Source organism: Anarrhichthys ocellatus, unplaced genomic scaffold, assembly GCF_004355925.1.
Source record: "Anarrhichthys ocellatus isolate YVR2014 unplaced genomic scaffold, GSC_Weel_1.0 scaffold3, whole genome shotgun sequence".
Classification (NCBI taxonomy): Eukaryota; Metazoa; Chordata; class Actinopteri; order Perciformes; family Anarhichadidae; genus Anarrhichthys; species Anarrhichthys ocellatus.
The window spans coordinates 8,626,941-8,653,366 of NW_022280033.1; the positions used below are offsets into that span (position 1 = coordinate 8,626,941).

At 42.7% G+C, this 26,426-nt stretch overlaps 1 protein-coding gene across 14 annotated transcripts in view; it reads right to left on the minus strand.

Annotated features, from left to right (window-relative positions):
- Nucleotides 1–26,426, minus strand: part of kcnma1a (potassium large conductance calcium-activated channel, subfamily M, alpha member 1a) — a 125,643-nt gene that overhangs the window by 87,495 nt on the left and 11,722 nt on the right. For all 14 annotated transcript variants that reach the window (XM_031873464.1, XM_031873447.1, XM_031873484.1 and 11 more), the window contains exon 2: nucleotides 8,082–8,246. In XM_031873464.1, coding sequence (XP_031729324.1) covers nucleotides 8,082–8,246 — 165 coding nt within the window. The remainder of the gene's footprint in view (nucleotides 1–8,081; nucleotides 8,247–26,426) is intronic.

Consider the following 26,426-nt stretch of genomic DNA (forward strand, 5'->3'; position numbering starts at 1 on the left):
AGGAAACTCAACTATAACTCTGCTATTGTGTGAATGGTCTTATCCATTAGGCGATACAAACTCCTTTTATTCAGCTCTGTTGCATATTTCAAATAGAATTTATTGAATCTTTCTTCTCTGGTTTATCTGTTGAAGGAACTCTGGCTGTAGTTGTTTCACACTCTCTGCACTCTTTGTCTACTCGTTTGTGACAGAATTTGAAATGTAATGCTTTCTGGATAACATAACACAGTACGCTGTGCCTGTATTTATATGTGCATGCTCAGATGTGCAACACTATGTCTGCTTGCTAAGTGAGAAAGTGAGAAAGAAGTGTGTGAATTTATACCAGCTCTTATTAAGCAGCTTGATGGCAGGGCTCCCTGTTGCTCTTCTTTCCTCCGATGACACCCTGCTTTCCTTCTAATCCCCTCCTCCTCCTCCTCCCGCTACAGTCAGTGCACGACTTATGCTTCTGATGCGGCCGAAGCCCTTAAAAACCAAGCCAACAGGGCTGCTCTAACACAGCTGACATGTGGCCACGGTAGGAGAATACATTCTGAACATGTAGCTCTAACTCAAAGGCTGAAACTGAAAAAAATGCATATAAAGTAACACTTGTCATTACAGACAATGGTTAACAGATGAACACACATGCACTCATACACTTAACATACCTAACCATAATATCTCCAAAAATACCTCGAAAACTAACTACTCACCCGTGGGAATTTTAAATGGATTTGTGCCTTGCTGTCTTGAGCACGAAATTAAAAACAAAGCAAAACCTATACAACACTGAAACATAACAAGACAAGGAATCAACAGCCATGCCGCGAGACTGTAACAGGAACAGTGTTGTTTTGAGGGAAATGGCAAATTCATCATGCTGTGATGCTCGCGGTAAAACGGTAACATTTGTTTATAAGCAATAAACATAAAGCTGTTGGCTGAGGCTGATGGGACTGACAGCATGTATTTGGTCATAAATAATAAAAAAAATGAGTCAGAGGATAAAAGTTATTACAATTTTTCCTATGCAATGTCTGAGCTTCCTGGCAATCCACCAAATTAGGGCTGGGCGATAATATATGATAATTTCTCATCTTTCATTGGAATCATGATCAAATCATATATCGAGATATCGTGATTCAGAATTACGTCATCTTAATTTATAATAACAAGCACATACTAACTAACATTCTTCAGAAAATCGAATATTATAATATGCCGTAGTCTGCTGGGGGAGCAGCATTGGAGCCGGAGACACCAACAGACTTAATAAACTGATTAAGAAGGCCGGCTCCATCATTGGCTGCAAACAAGACTATCTGGAAGAGGTGGTGGAGAGGAGGACACTGAAGAAACTATTATCCATATTGGATAACCCGGACCACCCTCTCCACCACCTACTGCAGGGGCAGCGGAGCACTTTCTCCAACAGACTGATTCAGCTCCGCTGTCACAGGGACCGATACAGGAAGACATTCCTGCCCACTGCCATTAGACTCTATAATATATCACCTCTGGCCAGATCATACACAACACTGTAACACTGTTGTTGCTGCTGTTGGCGATCTTGTGCACTACTGTTTAGTTTATTTTTTCCTACTCAGTTAATTTAATACGATTCTATTTAGTGTATATACTGTGCATTTTTAGTACTTTATTTTCTTAAATTTAATAGGTCCTGCTCTGTTATTTTATTATATTGTATATATTGTGCATTTTCCATACTTAATATTTTTATTTTATTGTGTAACCTTGTTTGCTGCTGCCACAGACAAATTTCCCCTGAGGATGAATAAAGTATATTTCTATTCTATTCTATTCTATTCTATGAATCTAATATTTTATGGTAACATCATGTGAAGATTGCAGGTTTTTTTTTTAACATCACACTTTAAATTACCAATCAATTCCATTTGATTAACAAACGGTGTCTATATGGAAGAAAAACATTTCTTCAATAATTTCAATTGAAACTTTTACGTTCATTCTGCGCTTGAGTTCTTAGTAAAATGAGAAAAGGCTCAGTACTTTGTTGTCAAGTATCTAATTCACACCGCTGTGAACAAAAATAGGCTTTACCATGTTGTTATTTCATATAGCCTATTTATTTATTGAATAACCAAAAATAAAAATGCTAATTGTGTTATTTAGCGTAATCCAGATATGAGACAACCTAAATTGTGATAGAAGGTTTAGGCCGTATTGCCCAGCCCTACATCCAATAGCTGCTAAAATATTTCAGCCTGGACCAAAGTGATGGAAACCCAAAAGCAATGGTATCCCTGGAGCCATGTTGCAAGGGGGGCTAAAAACCAAAGACCGACTACTAAAGCGTTGCCAAGAAATATTTTTGTGGAAGGCCACACCCATAACTCATTCACTGTAACAAACCTATTTAGTCATCTTGATCTAATTTGAAGAAATGATTTATACTCTCTACACAACATCTTTGCCAAAGCCTTATCCTCAAAGTGCCTATTGTTGTTGTGGAGCATTGTATTCTTTCATGCACGTATAGCCAAAAGAGACTTTGGCTGGCACCACACCCATCTCTCTCCTCCTGCTCCCTCCATCTCACTCTCTCTCTGCTGCAGTGCTTGTCCCCTGTGGTCCCTTCAGCATAAACAGCTATTCATCACCGTTCAGAGGATTTAAGTCAATGCCAATTGGATTGCCATCGACTGAACTGATAAATTATGGCAAATGACAAAATGAATAAGCTGTGCAGCTATAGCTAAACTCCAACAACTGGGAGAAAGGGGAGGGAGGTAAGCAAACAGCCTGGAGGTTTCAGAGGGAACACAGTTTTGATTTAAGGGAATAGGAGCAAACTGGTTGAGGAATTGAGTTTCATTATGGTGGAATACACTGCTGGAGCAAAGTGTCACCAAATGGCGAACAGACGGGCGAAAAATTGATAGATTTGTCCATGTCCACGGCTATTAATTTACAGAGGAATTGGGTTGTGAAGCGACTGGGCCGATTCCCGGAGAGATGGTCTCTGCGGCTATTGATTGTTCATTTATCATGTCAACACGACTGCCGCTTTCTTAGACAGATACTTTTGACAGACACTGTGGGAATTGAGTGCGTTTGTGTGCACGTCTATGCATATTTCTGTCCATATTTCCAGGGAAGGGCTGGGTGATAATTAAATATGGTTACTTATAGACTTTCAGCAGAATCACATCATGAAAATCTGAAATTTGTCCATGTCACGGAGGAGCGCAATGTTATTGTTTCACAAATGTATGTCGTAAACTGTACATAAAGAGTCTGTTCTCACCTATTGCATACTGTCGGACATACAGCAGTTCATTGTTTTGAGCGTCAGTTTTGTTATTTATATGATTTTGCATGACTTTCCCATATCAATCCACCATCGCCAAGTCCTTGTTCAGGGTGTGCTTGCATATGCGTGTGTATGCGTGTGGGCGGATGATTGCACAGATTCCTCATTCATCAGTAACAAAACTCAAACCTTCACTCTCAAGATAAGATCTCTTATCCTACTGAATGCATATGAAGAGACATATGCGGCCTGTTACTTTGCGGCTATTGTCACGGAAGAGCGCGATGCAGGAGATGGTGCTGTGTTGACAGTTGTATCCATGCTGAGGAGTTTACCGACAGAAATAAATCAGTTCCACGCACTCGACGGGAAAGCGTAATTAACCAAGCCAAACAGACACAAACAGACTCGCATTTATACATTTGTGCATCCACACAAGAACACATCCGCTTGCACAAGCACACACACACACACACACACACACACACACACACAAACACAGCATGGAGAAACATACCCAGGCAAACACGGATCTCACACACACACACACACACACACATATGTTCATGGGTAAACTCAGGGATGCAAACAGACTCTGGCGGCTGCTGTAAAAAAAATATATAATAAATAAAAAAAATGTGCTTATGCAAGCCCAATGGAATATCAGTACAAAAATGTACTTATAGGGGTAAATATACACTGCACTAACATAAACAATGCCAGTCTGAAAAGTAGAACACTGTGAATGACGGCTGTTCACTGCGCAGGCAGTCACAGGGGGTGAGAGAGAACACTTTCACGCAAGCTGGAAAATAGATAAAATAAGATGAGAGGGCACAGTCACAGGCAAAAGTGTACAAAGGGAGAAAGTGTGAGAACAAAAAGCGGGCTTCCTGTCAGAGGCTCTCCTGCACAATCTGTTTTTGAAACAGCTGGATTGTGCAGGATTTGTTACAATTACAGTTAGAATCCATGTGCTGTCACACTCTACTTCAGAGATAGACAGATGTTTTGTATTTGCAGATGACAGGGGTCAGTATGCAGAGTGCCATACAGTGTGTGGGCGGATGGGGGTAGGCAGAGGGATGACCACAGGGTTTAGGGAGTGGTCCATGTGAACAGATGGTCCCTGGTTGCCACCCAAGATCCCATTAAGAAAGATGGCAGGGCTGACCTATTTCTGGACCCACCATGCCGTGCAAATATACTGCACAGAGAGATAGGGCGAATGTCTGCTTTCAGAGGTTATAATCCTTGTTGTTTTTGTTGGACATTATGGGATTACATACGTTGTCACTGCAGCATTAAAGCAGGAGTCAATCAGATCAGATGCTCTGGTAATGCCGCACAAGAATTCCGCCCAATCATATTCCTCGCTGTCCAGCTAGTCATTTCCTTGGACATTGTGCCCTTGAGTGCTTAATGAGGTCTTTCTACAAAGCAGCCGGGGTGATGCGGTTGTCAAGAGACCGATGAGCCATCCACAGACCAGAGGTGCTCTGCCTTTCACCCATGTTCCACATGCAATGTCTTTCTGTGGACAGCTGTCTGACAGGCCTCGGAGAGACACTTCCTCTCTAAGCTGCAGCTGGCACTTAGTCGCTAAGTTGCTTCCTGCTCCGCACAAGTCCCCACACTTGAGGCAGGTCATGTGTGAGTGAGGTAGTAAATATTTGATAAGGTAATATTGTAAAAGTGATGGGTGATACAAAAAGCTAATGACCCACACAAAAGAGCAACACTGGCTCATGCTAGCATCAATCATTTCACCCGGTATTTTATAAAAGGTACATAAGGTGACACGGAGCCTAATCGAAATTGGATATATGGCTCTGTGTGTGTGTGTGTGTGCGTGAGATGGTGGTTAGAGAGGCTCATGCATGTAGGGTACAGGGGCTAAGATCAGACAATGACAGGGGGCTTTGGCATACGACCAGTCTGAGGAACCAACATATTATCAGCACCTTTGTCTCTGGAAACCCCATGAGGCAAAAAGACGTACACATACATTCTCACTCTCTCACACACACACACACACACACACATGCCTGTGTGCACCTGCTGCTCTCTGTTTACTGTTATTACATGGTCTGAGCAATGCCATGAGCCATAATAGCTTTCTGCTCTCGCAGCCTCTAGCTCAGCGATGGGACTCCTTTAAGACAGGTCGCTAATGATCAGAATGATTCCCATGCAGCACATGTCTGGTCTTAATGGTTTTGCAGTGTGGGTGGATGTGTGTGTTCATTTCATTCCTTTCTCATCAGAGCAACTATTTGGGCAAAGTCATATTAGGCACCAATAACAATACGTTATTGGTGCCTTGTTCTTCGCTCAGCGGTGATTCGGCCCAGCATGGAGAATACATACGGGGACTCCTGGGCCAAGCCGCTGTCAGGGGTGGATTTAGATTTGTCTGGTGATTCAATAGGCATGGGGGCACACTTGATCTTTCCCTGGCAGTGAAGTCATCAAGGCAAACAAATGAATGGAGATGGAGGGCTCTGCCTCTCCGTCTGTCTCAATCTGCTCCGGTGCTTCCCCCTTGATAGAATGGAGCCTGTATCAAGCTTTAATCCTCCCTGTCTGTGTGTGTGTGTGTGTGTGTGTGTGTGTGTGTGTGTCTGTGTGTCATTTCTGCTCTGCCCAGGCGGACACCCCCCTAATGTCAGATAACTGAGCGCCACTACACAGCAGTTGCCATGGTTACCAACCAGGTTCTGTGTACACGGACACTCGTCGCAATTTTGATCTGCAGTGAAGCACTAATGGGACACCAAAGAGTCCCACGAAATCACCCACCCACACGCACGCGCACACACACACACACACACACACACACATACATTCTCATAGATACACAAGCTGCCATGCATGTACTGTATATGTGGAGAAATATTAGCATACATACATCCACAAATATACACATTCCACCCACATGAAGAGAAAGTCATTGACTTACACCGAGTGCTCATCAGTACATATAGGGCTACGTATCATTAGACTGAGCACATAAGCAAACACAGCCTGCTGGGCAGAATTATCAGAAGTAGAACAAATCACAGCAGGTTATACACCGTGGTATCTCCATGCCTGGAAAACCCTTTTAAAGAAACCAGTGCAGTATTTCTCACTGACTCACACAACCCCTCTCTGTTTACCTCCCCATCTGCCCGTCTGTCTCTCTATCGGTACGTCGGTCTCTATGTTTCTTTCCCCTCTCTAATCGCTCGCGTGCACACACACGTACACATACATGACAGATTGTGAGTGCTCACTGAGCGCAGAAGATGAAAGTGAGAGGGAGCGGTGTCCATGCCAGCAGAGCTGTGTGAGTGGTGAAGTGATGAAATAGAGGCTCATTTAGTAAATTGACAGAACCCTTCAGGATTCTTCCCCTCCTTCACAATTAAAAAAGGCCTGAATCCTTCTAAACTCCCAGCTATTCTCACCAGGCGTGAAGAAACTGTCACATTCCACCAAACGGTAACAATGACAGTGTTCGTATTTTAGTTTGAATCCATCTCTCTCCCGACTCCCTCTGCTGCTTCATTCGGTCCACAGATGTGGATGTTTGTGCAAGACAGACACACTGCTGTTAATACTCTGATGCAAGTTAAGATGTCAAAAGAAAGCTGGATAAGACCACCGAACCACACCCTAATGTTCTCAGCATTAACATAGTTAGTGCTGATGCAGAGACCCTCAACATCTTATCTCGATGGGAAAATCCCAAAACTGATTAAGACACAGAAAAGCTGTTGTTCCACTCAAGTGCATGTCGCCCAGCATTGAAGTGACGGGGTTACTTTGACTGAGCCCCAGTTCTAATCAGACACTGAAGTCTTTTCATAATCAAGGCAGCTAATAAAATGAGGCTAGCCGTTACAGACTGCGTGCTGCTCATAGCTAACTGTCTGCCGCTCGGTGGAGCTAAGTGGCAGACATCTTGCTAAGCCGAGAGGAGGAGCACACGGAAAATGCTGCTGACGTGAAGGCGGTTTTTAATTTGAATTGAGTGTATTGCGAGTGCGGGGCGGTTGCATGAGGCAGCACAGGACAGAGGAGACACTTTTGAGATTGAATCAAATGTTCAGAATGTGTTCGTACAACCTCAAACTGTGTCCTTATTACAAGCCGTGCTTTTGGGACATGTATCCTTGAGGTCATCCAAGTCACTTGGTATTACAATATTATATTTATGAGTTAGACCGTTACACGGCAAAGAGTTGTAGAGTGCAGGAGAGATTCTGGGGGCAGAGTGAAGGATGAAGCTAAAGAAAGGAGGGTCAGTGGGGGAGAGGGGTTGTAATTCATACCAAGAGAAAAGCCACAGTGACAACCTCTTACCTACTGCACAAACACCATTCTCCCTCTCATACTTGACATATAATATAATAAATCTCCCCCTCACATACACACAAACGCGTGCATGTACACACACACTCATCTGTTCAGCTGGCAGAGGCACAGCAGAGTGAATTGCAACGTGCCGCACAAAGGCCATTGCAGCAGAAAGAAGACTGGACAGTGCCAGCTGACTGAGATACATCGCGGACTGAACATCCGCTAGGTTATGTGGGAAAAGGGCATCAAATGAATTGCCCTACAGTATTATACAGTGGATTCATCTAAAAGGACTATTTGGGTGTGAAAGCCAGTAGCAAGCTTTGTGCCTGAGGAAAGCCCGAACTGCTGCACTTACCTAAGTGTGTGTTGGGCAAATTATTAGTGCAAATGAATTTGAGTCTGGATTTGGGTTCTGACATGTATATCCATCCAAATAGGGTAAACCTACCAGAACTCTGCCAGTGAGTGTCTGAGCGGAGATCATGACGCCGGCCCAGTCTTTGACTGAAGTCATCCATCCCACCTCGCTGATTGGGACGACCTCCTCCTTCCCATCGCCCTTTGGTTTATCTGCTGACGGATTGTTGGCGGGATTGATCACCTTCTGAGCCTCCTGTGAGAAAAAGATAATAATCTGCGTGAGCAAATGGAGCATATTAAAAAGATAAAGAACATAGAAACAGGAACATGGTCTGCTTTAGGGATAAGGAAAATCGACAGCGTCGAAGTCAAAGGCACCTCATTAAAGTGGCATTTACCAGTGAGGATAGAAAGACATAGTTGGCTGTGGGCAAAGCGATTCCTCTTGCAGCAGAAAACAATGTGCAGACATCAAAACCTCTAAGAACACCCCTGTTTGCTGAACATAATCAACAAACAAAGAAATTCCAGATACCAGCCCCTATTTTAAAACGGTATCCTGTTAAGTGGAAGGCTAAAGGCTTCTGTACCCCGGAGCTCATGCTCGTCCGCATTGATGACGAGCCACAACCTCGGAGGGCAAAACAAACAAAAAAAAGCCTGCGATTGCAGCCATCACTCCATGATGGCCTCCATCTGCTATATGTCGAATGTGCGTGTCTGAAAAAGTTTGAGTGCATGCGTGTTAGATAACTACAGAATGTATGTGCAGTCACTCTGCCCATTCGGCTCACATGGCTCTATAAGTTAATTGTTCCGCAGGGTTGAGAGAGTAAAACTGTTGTTCTCGTGCAGGCCTTTCAACGTTCCTTCTCGTGTCCGACTGAGCGAGCAGAGTTGCATGGCAGTTCATTGACATGCTTTGCTTGGCACAGTCATCGCATGCAGCTGTTCCTCTCCAGCCGTTCACTCACTCACTCCTGATTTGACACAAGCAGTCACTCAGTGTCCCTGTCCTTCTGGCAGAAAAGGGGAATGAGTAGATTTCCCTGTGTTTTTACCCCTTCGAGGCAACAAAAATACTACAGTTGGAAGCACAAAGATGCAGAGCGAAGGTTTGTGTGTGTGTCACTCCCAGCCTCATAAAACCACGCAGTTAAGCCCAGCAAATGGCATCCACAGAGAATCCCTGGAATTACAATAACTTTCGACCCTCTTGATGGCGGCCCGCTGCTTCTTTCCAAGGAAGCAGGCTCGTGTTACAGCAGGGTACACACGCAGCACTTGGATTTGCATGTTACAATGTCCCTCCTCACAGCGACATCTGACAAGCAGCTATCAAAGCAGATTATGTGCTATGTCAACAAAGTCAAATTTGCTTTCCAGTACTGTACGTGTCACATTGCTCCGGTTTGTTTGGATGACCACATAACGTTCAAAAACGATGACGTAAGTTAAAAAAAAAAAAAAAAAGATTTGTGCTTACGGTTTATTTTTGTTGTTACACAAGACACACTTCACGTTCCAGGAAGAAAGGCCAAACAGCCATTGGGGTGACCATGCAACACAAAAACAAACCAGACTGCAACTTGACTATTTCTGCAGGGCTAAAGAGCAGTGCTATTACAGATGAGCCCAAGAGAGTGCTCTGTCCATTTCAAGAGGATTGTCTGGTCAAATTGGATTACATTTCATAATGATATGGCATGGACACAGCTGCCATTTTCCTAATTTGATTCCAACCCCAGAACAATGCCAATAAACTGGCCCTAAAAAAGCCTGACTTAGTCATAAGATCATTATCTGCTCCTGCCGCCGGGCCTCTCAGTACTGCGATGGATAATTCAGTTACTTGTGCTTTATATAATCGTTAAGCAGCTTAGTGTTAGGAGACTAACAAACTTTTAAAGTACCTATCATGAGTGTGATTTGAAGCATTTAGCTTTGTCTTTGAAAGTCACACACCTGGTTATAAATGGTATAGCTGCCATTAACTGGAAGCAGACTGATCTTCTGATATTTGGGGATTCATATTGTGTGTACGGTCCACAAACACGTTAATCCCCCGTACAGAAATAGTGCAAATATTATTTGCCAACAAAAGAAGTAGAGGAGGAGGACAGGGATCATATGCGTATCTAAAGATTCTCATCCAAACTTCAGTCTCCACAACGTAGCCAGCATGCATCTCGATTGTCACATGCTGCAAATACTCAGTAAAGTGTGTATGCATGTGGGTCACAGTACACAGGGATGTCTAAGGTTTCACTCTGATTGGCTGTGTGCCTGCTCGATAGCACTCCAGGCATGTTGCGTTGGCGTAGTAGTATGTGTTAGTCTGTGCTCAGCAGTTACTTCTTAGCCAGAGGGCCCCACCAACTTCACACTCCACACAGTTATACCACAGTAGGAACACACCACATCCCACCAGAGCTACTGTATGTCACGCAAGACACGTCTCACAGTAGCAGAACCTGTTCTTAGCTCTCCTCACTACTGTTTCCTCCAAATTACGGCTTCAGACATCGATCCTGCCACAACACATTTCTGGTAAACGCTGCTAACTGACTGGTTTGCTACATCACATCACGGGAACACCAAACAACAATGTCTTCGTGGTAGACACGGATTGCACAAGGATTTGAAGACATGAAGAACATGTCATGTATAATGCGTACTCTGTGTCTAGACCTCCACGGATGCCAGGATGAAATGGGAATAGCAATTGTCACTGGTACGCCCCTGAACACGGAGGCTAGAAGAACACATTGAGCAGCAGTAACGTTTTACTGTGTGCGCGTGTAGTGGAGGGGAACACATGAATAATGGATGCGGTCACAAACTGATGGTTGGGCAGATCGGATGAGACAATGTAAACAAGGAATTTCTTCTAGTTCATTTGTGGGGCCGGCGGTAGGCCTGAGCAGAGGGAGAGAGGAGCACTGAAGCAGCCTGCCATGGGAGAATCCATCTGCTGGCTATATATACACACCTGTGATGACAAACTGAGAGAGACAGTAAAAGAGAGAGAGAGAGAGAGAGAGAGAGAGAGAGAGAGAGAGAGAGAGACAGGCTGGGGAGAGAGGGAGCAGCAGGGGTCGGTAAATGTGTTTCTATACTCAAAAGGGGGAAAAGTGATGTGATGCAAGAAACAAAGATTTCTAGATAAATAAATATCACATCAAAGTGAATGGTGTGTTTGTGCACACCTGGTAGACAGGTAAGTAGGACAATGAAGTCCTTTAAAGCCCTAAGTTTATTGGAAAAAAAAATAAAGTTTCATGTGTCTTTGAAGTTATAATCCTTAATATTCTCATAAAAGCAAACCCTATTTTTTTTATGAGTGGTCGGGTCTCCTCAGCAATATCCATTCAATGTTTATACATTCAGTAATCACCTCTCTATATAGTGTCTTTGTTGTCATGGCATAGTATAAAGTATAAAGCAGCTTATCAGCGTTACTGCTTTTAAGTTTATCTTATTGACATCAGCTGGTTCGGAGCTGTACTAAAATACTGTCAATACAAACCAAGCATTTGCTGCTGCTGCTAGTTCACATTGAAACTATTTGACTGGCAAAACATGGGTTGGTAAACACAATGTGTTCGTCACAGAGATTAGCCCCGACAGCAATTGCTCATTCTGCTTCTATAAAACAAGGCAGCGTCCTTTTTTGGGATTTTTGTGTCCATTTTTTCTTCTTAGATATTGCATGGAGCACCACGGTGAGCGGTTAGATGAAGAGCTGCAGGTAACAGGCCTCACACCTCCACCCTCTCAGCAAGGTAAACAACTTCTACTGAGCCCTGCTGTATTTTTTGACGGACTTCTTATTAAAAACAAACTTGCTGTTGTCACCAGTAACCATTACTGGTGTAGCAATTAGTGAGCAGATTATGAAAATGATTTCCTGTTTGGAATGTTTGCACTGGTTCTCCTTTGATCTATTAATGTTTTTGAACTTTTCTTTTAAGTTCAGTCTTAAATGTATGTAGTTCAACCCTCTACTTTAAGGAACCTTTTTATAACGTAACAGATGAACACAGTTAATATTAGGATTGTAGCAATTAACAGAGTACACAGGGGAGGCCTGGTAATAATGAGAAAGCGTGACACAGGAAAAATAGACAGAGAGGGACCGACGGGGAGTAATATACAGGACGGGGACAAACAGACAGGGGTTATGTTAGGCAAAGAAGGACACCTACTCAAACAAAGAAGCAAAGAAGATAGTATGACAGCACAATAAAGCAAGAGGGGCAGGGACAGTGACAGAGAGACACAAATTATGAGACATCAAGAGAGACAGGAAACTGAGCAAACACAGTACAAGCAGACAGGGAGGGGACATTGACACAGAGACAAAGATACTTCAAGACAGGGAGGTAAACAAATAGGGGACAGAGAGACAGCAGGACAGATTGGGAGCAAGAGAAAAGGGGAAGTGAGAGTGAGGGACCGGAGACAGAGAGCGAGACAGAAAGAAAAGACAAGAAAGAGAGACAGGAGCACGCCCATGTGACTCCGCTGATCTAACAGGACTTGGCTTAAGCGCAGCTGTTCCTCTGGCTTTCGTCCGCATCGTTGGGGAAAACTCTATTCCAGTGTGAGAGGCTATTTATAGCCTCACCCAGGGAGACGTGAAACTAGTGAATCTCATAACATGCTCTGTTCCCCGTTTGCTATTTTGATGCCGGTACAGTTACCCAGTGTCCCTGGGTTACAGGCCGACACTGGGTCAGAGCAAAACGTGAAGGGGGAGACAGAATAAGGAGCCTCTTCACATACTAATAGCACATGTACAGGTGCAAGGCTGAATCTGACTAATGCCATGTGGAGAAAAGATGTTATTTCCGTGTATAGGTCATGCCTGCTGAACCATATAGAATTAAAAAGGGGCAAAAGGTACAACTCACATTACTATCAGGTCATGTGAAGTGGCATGTGACTTGAGGGACGCATCCCTGCAACAATAACTTGGTGTTTATATACAATATTTTACCGCACAACACAGAGATCACAGTGCAGAAATAAAGAGGAGAATTCTGATTTGAGATTACGGGACTGTGCAGGCCAAAGCCTGTCGATCCAGAGGTTAAGGGTTTACCTGCCTTGTGTTTGATTTAGGGATTACACAGGTTTCAGCCTGGAATGCAATCTGCTCTGGATGATACCAATACATGTCACCGCTATCAACACAACGCTCTGCACATGTGATACAGTAGATACTATGAACAGAGTTTATGCTCAGGGGGTTGTGTTTATAAAGGGCAAAAACATTTTTAGAAAATCCCAAATTCCAGCACTGTGCACCAAGATACTAGTAGATTAAGGTATTTCAAGCCACAAAGTCCAAACTATCCAAGAGCAAATACGACATCATAGTGTGATCATTGGTCGCAGCAAGGATACCAAAGCTGTCGGTGTCATTGAAAAGTTTGTTCATCATCAGAATCACTAATAGCCCAGCCCCGTGCCAAGGCTATTGAGCACTGCAAGCCAGAGTAGGATGAAATGATTTGTGGACACTGAACTAAATAGATTACATCAACAACGTCGACAAACAGGAAGACAAGCCAAAAAACGGTTTACATCTCTCTGCATCACCGCTGGACAAGTACACCCATCTGCACAACTCATTCCTGGAACTCATTCCTCAAAATGGCTGCGCTCCAAGTAAGCCTTTTGTCCCAATTGTGACGTCTCTTCGGCTAGCGAAGAGAAACGATATGACAGAGATATGAAAAAGCATAATGTAAGCCTGACAGCGCATGCTGTCTATAAGACGTACATTCTTTCATGTCCCCTCTGCTCAAACCCAAAAGGAGTAAAGACACATCTGCATTAGTGTTACTTCCTTACCACTGGAGGGAAAATGAAAGATTTAAAAAAAAAAAAAAAAAAAAAAAAAAAAAAAAAAAAAGATGGTGAATGTACTGTCCTGTTAATTCATAATGCTGTACTGCACATCTTCCATTGATAGAACATTTCAAGCCCCAGTGGTCCGGGATAAAAATAGACGACGAAGTGAATTGTGGGAGATTGAAAGGTCTGCGCTTGTTATCCGTAACGTCTTTGGCCGTGTATTATCAGCTGACATTAAGATAAAACTCCTCAGTGGATTAAATGAGGGCATACTAGAGATGTAGGCTATATAATAAAAGAACCTGAATGAACATTTCTGGCATTAAACACCTGGCTAAAGAGGGCAGAAAATGAGCAAATGTACGGCTGTATCGCTCTTCCCTCTAGTTGTTTGGCAGCTGAATGCTGTAGGAGCTAAATAACATTAACTGCAGTTTACACTTAGCTTACTATGAGGCTGAGCAGTAAATGGCACAACAGCAATTTTAAGACCTCAAAAAGCGGGAGATGGCTGACACCACATCACAGGAATTTGTAACCAGCGGCCACCTCTGCTCGCTGTCTGTGAAGCCTAATGATTGACCGTAAACAAGGTAGGAAGCTGCCAATCAGGATCTCCACTCCTGAAGCTCGTCGCCTCTTCTGCTGATCTCTGCTTCTACTGTATTTGAGCGCGAGTAAAAGGTAATGGTCCCTGTAATCACCACAGAAACCAGACATTAGAAAGATTAATGGCCTCAGACACAAAGACCATGAAAACAAATACGAGATTAATGACGATGATGTAGATGGACGAGTGCAAATTTGACAACTGACTGTTACAGGAAATGTGAGGTCATCACATACCACACACACAAATACCGTTCTCCTCCACGTGTGCATATGCAATAATTGGTTGTTTAATTCTTGACAAGTGTAATTTATTTCAATATTTTTCTTTTTTCTTTTACCAATCTAGAGATGGCTTGTTACTATGGTAATACACACAGGCTCACATTCTTGTTCTCTATGCAAATGAGGTCCGACTTGAAAGGAAATGCTTCAAATTGGTTCATTTAATAAACCAGACAAATGCCCTTCAATGTGTTTGCTGACGTGCAGAGAATCTAGAAGCAGAAGTTATTGCACCAAGGGCGGAAATCACAGTTTACATACGTTACATGAACAAGCTTTTTGACTCTTTGTAAAATGAGATCATTCTACATACAGTAGAGTAAATCACAAACACGTGCTCCGACCCAAACTATAACCGACAATATTTTTCCAGAGGGGGTTGCATACCATTTTGTCCTATTGGGAAGTAAATAAAAAACATGCTTGAATGACATCAGCCTTTATAGCCAGAAGTGGCACAATCACCTGAGGCCAATTTCCACCATTTTGTCAACAGCCCAACGTACATGTGAATCGGATGAATATACATGTGGAGCAAGCACCAATTAAAAATGACCAAACAAGGTCTTAAAGCATTAAGAAGTTAAATAAATATACGTCCAATGTTCCACATACTTCAGAAAAGAAAAAAGCCATCTGCCTTAGAGTTCGCTGTACTTTGACAAGGAGGAATTGTCTGTCGTGCTCGCACTAAATGCTATAAATGCTACTGTGACGTTCCTCAAAATGACATAGTCCTTGTCTCTTAGAACCACCAACCTCTGTTCAGTTATACCCTGAAGTTTGAATCTGTTTTCTATTACTGCTCTAACAAACAGGTCTTTCATTCATTCAAGATTGCTGGACAATGTTGTGTGTGTGTGTGTGTGTGTGTGTGTGTGTGTATATATACACAGTATATGTGTGTTAAGAGCAATGATTGATTTCTATTTCATCTGGAGCTCGGTTAGTGTCGGCATCGCTTCACACTCCTATGAATCAGGAGGTAATAGTGTGCCTTGGCGCTCGCAGCCTGTGTGGACCTCCTAACCGTGGAGCCCGTGGCAGAAGAACTCATGCCTCCACTAACAGACCTCCATCAGCAGTAGGACAATCTCAGCTTGCACACGACACTACAAAGCCAAAAACGGAAGTTCATTTTTGAACACTGCATGCATTTAAACACATTGCAGCTTTATTTCTGATGTAAAAGTGTGTTTAAGAGGGATACATTCTCAACTTCAGTGATAATCATATTTGGCGGTCCTGCTTACATTACATATTTTATAAGATTCTTTGTATTGGTAGTTTATATAGAACCAACTACAAGTATTTCCATATTCAATCATTATTTATTTCATAATTGTTTTGGAGTTCTATAAATAAGGTTTTGTGGATCCTGTTAAAGAACTTTAAGTATGAGCCTTTCTTCTCCGCGGTCTTGTTTCCTCCACGCCCCTCGGTGTATTTAAAGAGCAGCAGCAGCAGCAGCTACAACAACAGTCTTATCAAGCAGTCACCTGTCTTTGCGCTGATCCCTTATTGCCCTCAGAACACTTTAATGAGCATTTCTATGTATTTATATGGTATATGTATTTTTTACGTTATGCAAGTTAGTAGTGTTGTATAGAACTGTTCACTCTAATGCCATTCCATTTTCAATAGACTACCTTCCTTAAGATTATAATAATACATTCTTGTTAATAGATCGGAGAGATTTTAGGCCACAGCTTGTGTTGTCAATGGAAATATTATACTGAGAGGTTTTCCTAATTCCTGTTTATATTGAAAATACACACAGAGCAGTACAGAGTGGATTCTTGAATCTATTACTCCCATAGACTTTATGTTCTGTCTCTTGCAATATCTGATGATGCAATATCTGTCCGCAAACCTAGGTTTAGTGTAACAACAGATGATTCAGATTCGTAGTTTTTGAATCCGTCACTGCAAAGGACCAAAGCACATGATAGAATTTTAAAGTTTGATGCATTTGAACATTGCTTTGGAGCTCCACAGAAATGTATTTATGTATTAATGGCTGTTTGTTTGTGCGTTAGGATTCGGACTGAAAATCAACTCTGTTATTTAATGAATCAGTCACTTCAGAAAAATGTGTAACCACAATATAACAGATGAGTGGGAGATGTTGCATGATGGGGCACAGTTTCAGAGCATTGCAATGCATGCATGAGATATTAATGACTAAGTATGAGCACAGTCTTTCAACACGCCAAGCAAGCAGATGTAGCAGCGTGGCCTTTGTCTAAATCCTGTTTTTGATAAGCTTTGATTCACAAATATACATCATTTAAAATGTTAAAACACAAGTGTAGAAGTGTGGACTGCTGTATCTTCCTGTATGATGTATTCTGGCAGTTAACGGGTAAGGAGCCTTCATCTTCCACTGCTACCTTCAGAGCTCTCACATTGGTTTACCTCTCTTTTGATATGCCCTCTTCTCCCTTCCCATCATCCAATCAAACCATTACTATACACAGTCACGGTCGGCTGACCATGAATCACGGTATAACTACATATCCCTCTATCTTTCTATCCTCCATTTCTTTTCTTCTACCTCCATTTGCATCTCGCTTCCTCTACTTTCTCTTCTGTACCTACCCGTTTCTTTTCACTCTCTCCTCTCTTTTCCACTTTATGCCACACCACTCCACTGGCTTAAGAGAAGCCTGAAGAGACCAAGGAGATTAGACTCTCTTTGCTTGAGAGAGAGGTCTCATTGCCTTTATCTTCTCCTGATGCAATAATACTCTCAAAACTCTCAGCCGATGCACAAGAATATGTGAATTTATTGAGACAAGCTTAAGGCACACGTTTGATGCGGAACAATAGCGAAAGAGGTATTGGTTTGAATGTTAATCAACAGTCCTCCGGGTCATTTGTTTGGTAATTGTACAGCAAACATTTTGCTAATGAAGATCATTAGCAAAATTTGTCTGGATTTAAATTCTTCCAATTTCTGAGAATGTCTCGATTAGGCCCTCAAACTGCATTTAGGCTACCATATAGGGCCAACAATGTTATTTGGGAAATAAAAAAAATGCAGTCATCTGAGGCCCGATGATTCAGAGACTTGCCCTTGATTTGAGAACAGCTCAGAGGCGAACAAATGGAAGTGCAAATGATTTTCTAACCGGAGGCTCATTTAATCAGTTTAAATTTAGATCTTACGCCTCCCACTGGGGAAAATAAATCGGCTTCCTTCATACAGAATTTGCATGTTTTAACCCTGAAGTTATGAAGAGGAAATAGGGAGAGGACACGCAGGGGATTGTTATGGCTTGTGTTCTCCTATCAGCCCACGCCAAGGCCCCCGATGTGATCCACAGGGAAGGCTGTGTTTCTTTACTGTGACCCTATCAGAGAGCACTTTGACCTCAGCTAACAAGATCCATTGAGAGGGACTGGAGTCTGGATGAAACATTGCAGCAAGTGCGTATACACGCTCGGAAGTCTACAGAGAATCTGTGTTATTATGCAGCGCAGCAAACCAATCTGTGTGTTTATGGGAAAGAGCATTGCCTTGGGAGGAACACTGGACCGCATTGCACAGCATTAAACCCCTATATGTGACATCAAGTGTAAAGTGTGCTGCCGGGGCGGACTGAGGCATCCCCTCTGCTCAACTTTACCACATCAAAGGATTTATACTGTAGAATTAAACATCCACAGACAAGGCACACAGAGCTCAGAGGAAGCACTCCGTATTCAAGTCCATGTTTGTTTGTGTTCGGCGTGTTTTCCGCTGTGATCAGCCTGTTCCTTCTAGTGGTGGAGTTGTTGTGTTCGGAACAGGTTTGAGGATTTGAGGAGCTGACAGAAAGGCGGAATTGCCTTTCGCTCGAGGTCGAGAGAGGCATTCCCTGTGACGGCCCTGCAATGTGGGGATGGTTTGTGCGGGTAGGGGAGGAGAAAACCACCTACCCAGAGTCAGCAATTTGACCCTTGCGGGCTTGGTACAGGCTGCGCTGTTTGAGCTCAAGTAAACACCACTGAAAATTCAGCACAAAAATAAAGAAGTGTTGTCAGGGTGCGTTAGAGAGAGAGAGAGCTGGCAACAGCTTTGACATGGCATGATGTGAAGACTGAATCAGCTCTCCTCTACTGTCCACACAGTGTGCACTTGATCACCGCAAACGAACCCAAGGACATGTCACCGGAGAGGACACACAGAACGTGTTATGGACGCATTTGCAAGAGAGGTGGGGATTTTACTTTATGAAATTATACCGATGCAACAATGGAGGAGTGTATGTGCATGTGAGAGTGATTAATCATGAAGCAGCTAGAACTCTTCAAAGCTCGTCATTATAAGACGATCGCTTGCTGTCCTTGCAGATGACAACTACAATGATGTACTCTTCGCCTCTGTTTTGATGTGTGTGGACAAGGAAGGGCGGTCAATGCGAGGCTTGGCATTCTCAAAAGAGCTGACGATATACAAAGTGGTTGCAAATATACACAATGTCTACGCAAGGGTTTAATGTGAATTACACAATGTGCATTTCATCATATTATAGACACTTTACATTTCCGCTTCATCGAGGCTGTGATGCTAAGAGAGAGCCTTAGTAATCCTCTCATCTAGATGCATGATGCCTGTTGGTGTGAAGTAACCTCCAGTTCATGAGCTTCCCTTCAAATGCGGCAGTGAGGAAATCCACATCACTAATCCTCATCGCCTTTATTCAACAGGCTCTGGGTGGCCAGCAAAGGTTTACTGTAAGAACGTCTTCCTTTCGTCTTGACTAGCTAAGATCCACTGTTAAATCAATAATGTTGTAATTGCTTTTTAGCACTCAGCACCAAGGCTCATTTGTCAAAATAAAAGCCGTAAGAGCCAAGGGACTAATCAAAAGGGATGAGGCAACAGGGAAATCTGCACCTTGGTAACATGAGAAGGAGTCTGGGAAGGAATGGGGAGGGGCACAGCAGTAGTTCAAATATGTTCAGCGGTAGTTTCAGATCATAGCATACGTGGCAATCTTAATATTATTACAGCTTCTGTGCCGATCGTGAGAATAAATGTAAAACTTTCTATTGTGTTCGGGAAATGTTTGATGCTGAACCGGTAATATTAAGACCAAATGATGGAAAAAGGTTTCCAACAGCAAATACTACCACAACAGCAATTAAATGCCATGACTATTTATACTGAACCACTGACATTAGGGTCAAATCTTTGGTCATTAATAAACTTAGTGAAGTTGCAAGGCACAATTTCAATCACAACACACTGGCTCTATTTGCAATGTGATGTTATGTTTGGTTCAATAGTTATCCCGGGAAGTTTCAAGCCACTGCACCTGTTTTAAAAGCAAAAATTCAAACGTCTGTAATTCAAATGCACTAACAGCACTAATCTCTCTTTGTAGAAATCCACTACAACTCGATTACGTGAAATCCGGTATGTTTGCATAATACAGCAAAGACAAGGATGAGATCATGACGGACAAACGTCGCTCTCATAAGAGCAGCCCATCGCTCACCGCTTGTCGCTTAGCAACAAAGACCTGGCGGGCAGACAGTAGGTGTGTGAGACAGAGCGAGTGGGAGGGAGGAAGGGGGGGGGTGGGGGGGGGGTTGAGAGAGGGACAGAAGCAGAGCAACAGGGAGGACTGAGAGGAGATGTGATGCAAGACGCGTGTAGGAGAGATGTGGCCGTTGTCAATACAGGAGTAATCGGAAAAGAGGATGTGGACACTGGTGAATTTCTTGTTTACATTTCATTTTAAATTAAAATGCCCAACTTCAAACCAGTTGATGCTATTTTGAGTTCAATTATATGTTCGGAAACCTCTTTTTAGCACCGCAGCAGAAGATAAGGACGATAAAGGGACTCTCTGAATGTATTTGCAAACTACCTCAACATCAGTCATGTTACCTCCCATTGAGTAGTAGGAATGAAAGTAAGGTACAACACCACAGTACTGCAAAAGACTGATAAGTAGGTCTGTTGATTTGATTGTATTCGCTCCAATTTCAATGGTAACATAATCTGGTTAAGGAGTTGACACGACAGCTGCAGTACTCAGGGAAAAGCTTTAATCTTGTTATCAAATGATAGTGTGCACGCGTGGTGTATGGCTAGCTTCTCCTTCACCACCTCCCACCAAATAATCCAATCTCCATGAATTCCTAGAAATATGTACTTGCCAACTTGTTCACTTGCCCACTTAACAGCCATGCATGTAACACCTGATGTATTAGCTGTTTCAGTAATAGAAAATGAACACAAAAATAAATACAAGTGTCTCCCTTAATTTCCTTACACATCTAACTGTGCAGATGAAATAATGTGGAGTTGGAGAGCTTGTGCCAAAGTTTGTGTTAGTTGGAACCACGTCGGTGTTTGTACGCTGATCAACAACTGAAAAGGACGAGCAAGTCAAGCATTCAAGAAATTAGCAGCGAAGAACAGCAGCACACATCTGTCCAGCAGTTGGTCTCGCGTTTAAGCGAGTGCAAAGTGTGAGACAAATAGATGGACACTGATTGAAACACAGGAACACACAGAGAACAGATTGTGTGGAAAAATAAACTAGGCTCTTACATACAAGAATTTATTTTCACGTCTAGAAACACATTTCAATGCAAGTAATTACTCACATATTTTGAACACGATTGAAATGTCAAGGTTACACATATCTAATCTTTTATTTCTATATTATAAGGTGCTGCAGTGGGCGAAGGAAGGGCGTTCTAATAACGCAGGTGGCAAAATACCAAAATACCATCACGTTATTTTTAGCTGAGTGGAGGGTGAAAAATAGTCCAAGTGCAACCTTGGTACACACTCAATCCCCGCGGCCTGGGCTTTACAAGACATATATTCTCCTGCATCGGTCTAATGTCACCAACAGCAGCCAAGTCTCAAGGAAATCTCAATGACAACCGCAGAGCGGTGCCGGGGTAACTTAAGAATGTCACAATTGGCATCAAGCTTTAATGTGACCATACGTGAGCGTACCACAATGAGGAGCCAATGTGTGCCCAGTGTCCCATCTCTTGAGCCAATATAGACCCGCCGCATGCTTCACATGCTGTGTCATTCATTCTTAGGGTTTTTCAGTTGTCGATCTCTTTAATGTGCGGTCAGTCAAAATTTTCTCCTGAGCTTTTCCCCCACAGCATCACCCGCTTGGTAAACTCTCCTGTAGGGCACAAGCAAAACGATATTCTCGCACATTATACACTACGTACACACCAGTCGTGGTCTCCAGTTGCATTTCATCAAACCCATTACTGGTGACTTATAGCACACTTAAGTAAATTGTGAGGCAGCATGTGCCAATCGATCAGCATATCGTGGCTAAACACTCCAAGAAACATAGCGTAACAGGAGACACTCTCTAGACCACCTTGCTGATGGAAAATATCCAAGAGATCTCTATAATGGACCCAACTGACAGCACTCTAATTCAATCACATGTGTTGCAGTTGCAACTAAGCTGCCTCCAAATACCCCCGTCTATTTTAAACCCCCGTTCAACAATGACAGACCGCGAAGACTCCAGTATGCCTGAAAAAACATTACGCAAAAGGAAAGAAACCAAACACCCCGGGCGCTCGCATGTGTAAATGTGTATCTGTGTGTGTGTGTGTGTACATATGTGCAGGGTTCAAGCCATGCTTGTCCTATTACATAAAGCTGTGTTCAGAGTAGCCTATCAGAAAGAGCAATGGGCACACTAGAATGTGATGCAATACAGAGAGTGTTCATGTAATCTAGTTACAGTAGACATGCTTCATTACCTAGCATGCAGATAAAAGAAATAGCAAAGCTACAGCCTAATGACAATATAAATTTGTTGTACTTTTATACAATTTAATCACCCCAAGGACAGAAACATCTAACCATACATTGTTATCTTTTCCCACAACAATCATGTCAGAAATAAGTAGGAGACGTATTTTAATGGATGAACAGCACACTGGTAAGAAGTAACACTGAGGTCCTTCTTAATCAGAGCACACTGGTGCCCTACAGCTGTTGTTTACTATTAAAGCGGGATTAAGGCCAAGTTTTGCTGGCTGGTTCCAGGAGACACCACCGATTGCATGGTTGTTCCCAGAATGCCTGGGTTTTTCGCATAATTTCCTGCAGAGTGTCAAGCTAGTGGGCACAACAAAGGCCCTCTCCTCCTCTGCTTTCTAACGACAATACTAGAAAGACAGTCAGAAGGAAAGACGGGTACGAATAATGTCAGTCATTTACAGGTCAGGTTATCTATCGCCTTCAGCCAATATTCCTCCTAATACACCTTTTGCAACAAAAGTATTTCTACAATTGACCAGGTTTGGGAACATCCAAGAGTAAAATCTGTGGCCCTATAGGACCAAGAGTGCTGTAATGCGCTGTACATTGTGGAAAAACAGCTTGAGGGATTCTTTGTTATTGATTTATGACTATCGGGGTAAAGAATGCCGCCTGCCAGCTCAGTCTTGGTCCCATCAATAATGCAGCTACAGTATCTGTGTCCACACGACAAATGAACAACACACTGGCGCCTCCATTATTCATGAGGGTTTCCACCTGTAGCACCTCAGCTGCATTATGTGTGTCCCATAGGAAGATTTTCAGCATCTCTGTGCAAGCCATTAAATGCTTGCCATCTTCTGGTTTAAGACCAAGAGTAGAGTCACCTTTAAAAAACAGAGGGAGCTTCCAGCTGTTCTGTGTTAAGCATCTATCCCCGGCAGTAATTGGAATGGCAAAACAAAACAAAAATACAATTTGCCTCTGAACACTGTTAACACAAACAGAAATTACTTCTGAGCATCAAACCAATTGCTTGGGAAAAATGTAATTGCCTCGTTTTCTCTTTCAAATCCCAGAAGGCTGAGGGCTATATATATATATATTGTTTAGATGTGAATATGAATATAGAATTCCATCACATTTTGGCATGTAATACCAGTGCTTTGGAAATTTGAATTCAAAACATTTCAAATCAAAAGTAGCTTACATACATTGTCAAACCTTTCTTTTAAGAAAGAGTTTGCACAGAAAAGCAAACCACCACCTGTATGCCATGCACAGACTCCTCCTGCTTTTAATGGTGAGTGTGTGTGTCTGTGTGTGTGTGTGATGTATGTGTGAATAAAAACAGCAGGGCCAAGGCTGGCCCTGAGACAGCAGTAAATCATGAGCATGAGCATTGCAATCTCTATATATCACAGCCACTGCCATTCTGCCCACTGGCTTTCCATTACTGTTCCAAGTCTCTTCTCCGTATTTCACTGCCCTAAAAAGACTGACAAAAAGTCAAGCAGCATAACATTGATGAATTCATAATGTTTGCAATGATTAAATGTTTTTGTGTGCAAAATGTCTCTATCGAAAGTAGCTGCAGTGTAACAAAGAGGCTCTTTCTTTGTGTTGTTGGACCGGAGTGTGGAAATGGACGTAATGACTCCACTCTAGGAGGCTAAAAAAGATCCTCTTTATCTATTCATAACAAGGAGGGTATGATTTAAATTTAGTTTCATATTTATTGTTATTATTATCTACCCAAGATCTTCCTCGTTGTCAGCGTTTTGGTACATTTTGTAAAAAGAAAAAAATAGGTAAAAATGACCTTGTCATTTGCAAGCACCTTCATCATTTCAAGTGTTGATTGTAAAAGGAAATGTACCTGTAGGAGGCCGAACAAGGCCGAGAAAGATCTTCTTTATCTATTTATAACCAGGAGATGTATTTCCTGACTTGTGTGTCTTTGTTCTTATCGCCTAGCATGCATTTTTAAAATCGCAATAAACCCTGTATTTCTCACACCCACACGCACACGCCTCGCCAAGAATGGGTTGCTTTGATGGACAGGGAGCGTGGCAGTGATGGTCAGAGGCTGCGTGTTAGAGTAATTACAGAGCAGCCATGTTAGTAGGCCAGTGCGAGTCCCACAGGAAGAGGAAACAGAAGCAGTGCGTTGGCAGTGCATAGGTAGGGTTTCACCTCAAGAAGGCAACCAGTTTTTGTTCTGTTCACTAGGCTGTCATGTGAGAACATGCAGACGGCTAATTTCTTCTGCGACCCTTGTCAACTTTGACCCCGACCCCTTTTGAGAAAGGTGAAAGGCTCCTTCTCAGGTCCCGCTTAAGTCACAGTTTTCCATTTCTGATCCCTTAAGCAGGGGTCAATTCCCTAAAGGGGAAGGGCAAATCCCCCGTCAAATAAATGGCAATTCATGTTCTCATAAATTGGCAAAAACGGAGAATCAAGGATTTTCCCTTCCTGCTTTCTCGTCATGCTCTAATATTCTGAGTGCCTGGTGAAGGCGAGTGTTTTACCACAGCTATGTCTCCACATTTCATGTGTGGTGTCACATATTCTCTGTCCCCCTGTGTTTATGTCCCTGAGGGTATAGTGGGCAAAATGAACACGAGCTTCCCAGCAGAGACCAGTATTCTCTGGCTACCAAATTGTCAGACCGTGGCTCCTTTGGGGGAACATAAGGGAGACCTGAAGGACAATGACAGATGAAGATGCTTTGGGATGGGGGAAAGGGAGAGAGGATGATGAAGAGACCAATTGGCGACCAATGAAAGAGGAAAAGAGAAGAAGCAGACAGAGTGAAAATACCAACATATGGAAACCAATTTAGATTAATCAAAAGAAATAATAAAACTAAAAAAGGGGGGAATTAAAGGGAATAGACCAATGGAAGTAAACTTCCCCTCATCATTTTTTCTTTCCAGGCTGATCCCGAAATCCAACAGTGTCAATAACAGTATCTGTTATTGGCCGTCACAAAGTCTTAACAGCAACGATTTTAGAAAAGGATTCATTAACAACTACAGTAAGTGTTCTTCTCACTTTGGTCAAGACAAATGACTGCACTCAAGAGTGTGTTTCTGCGTGATAATGCCCCTTTAAAGTGTTAATTAAATGTGTGTGTGGGATAGTTCTTTCAATCACCCACTCCCTCAAGATTTTAGACCATTACTGCCTGTTCCTGCAGATGTGCCAACTCACTCCTGCTGCCCGCTCCGGAGATTCTGACCACCCCTGCCAGCAAAAACCTTTTTTTCTAAATCTCTCAGCTCCGTCCCGCGGGGAAAATAAGACACATTAGCCCGTATGGGTTCTTTTAATGTGTTTTTACAGTTACTGAAGCGTTTAAAAAGCCACCTTTAATGGAAAAAAATAAGCCTTGCTGTCAGGTGATTGTGTTATCATTTACAAATCATATCAGTCAATATTTTATAATCCTACTAATTGTTTATAGCCATTCAATGAGTATAACTACACTGTATTGATCCAACCATAAGAAGACTATGATTAGAAGTGCACCAGTGCAACACCAGTTTTTGAAAACATTTGAAGTAAAAGATAAAGTAATACAAACAAAGCCACCCATACAGTATTAATATCGACATCTCCCAGCACTGGATGCATTTGTTTTGCGGTTGGTCTTTTTCACAGCAGAAAATGTGACTTGACATGGCAGGAAAAGCACAGGTGGAACTAATGACATTAATTATGTCTCTGTCCCAGCGAGCCAACAGTGAGCCAGCAGTGAGCCAGCATGCACAACACCAAAGACCTGGGACTGGTCAATTTAAACGGAAAGCAGCCATTACTAATGTTATTAATTACACCTGTGCTTTTCCTGATAGGACATGTCAAAATGTCTGCTATGAAGAAGGCCTATTGGCAAAGCCTTCAGCTGAC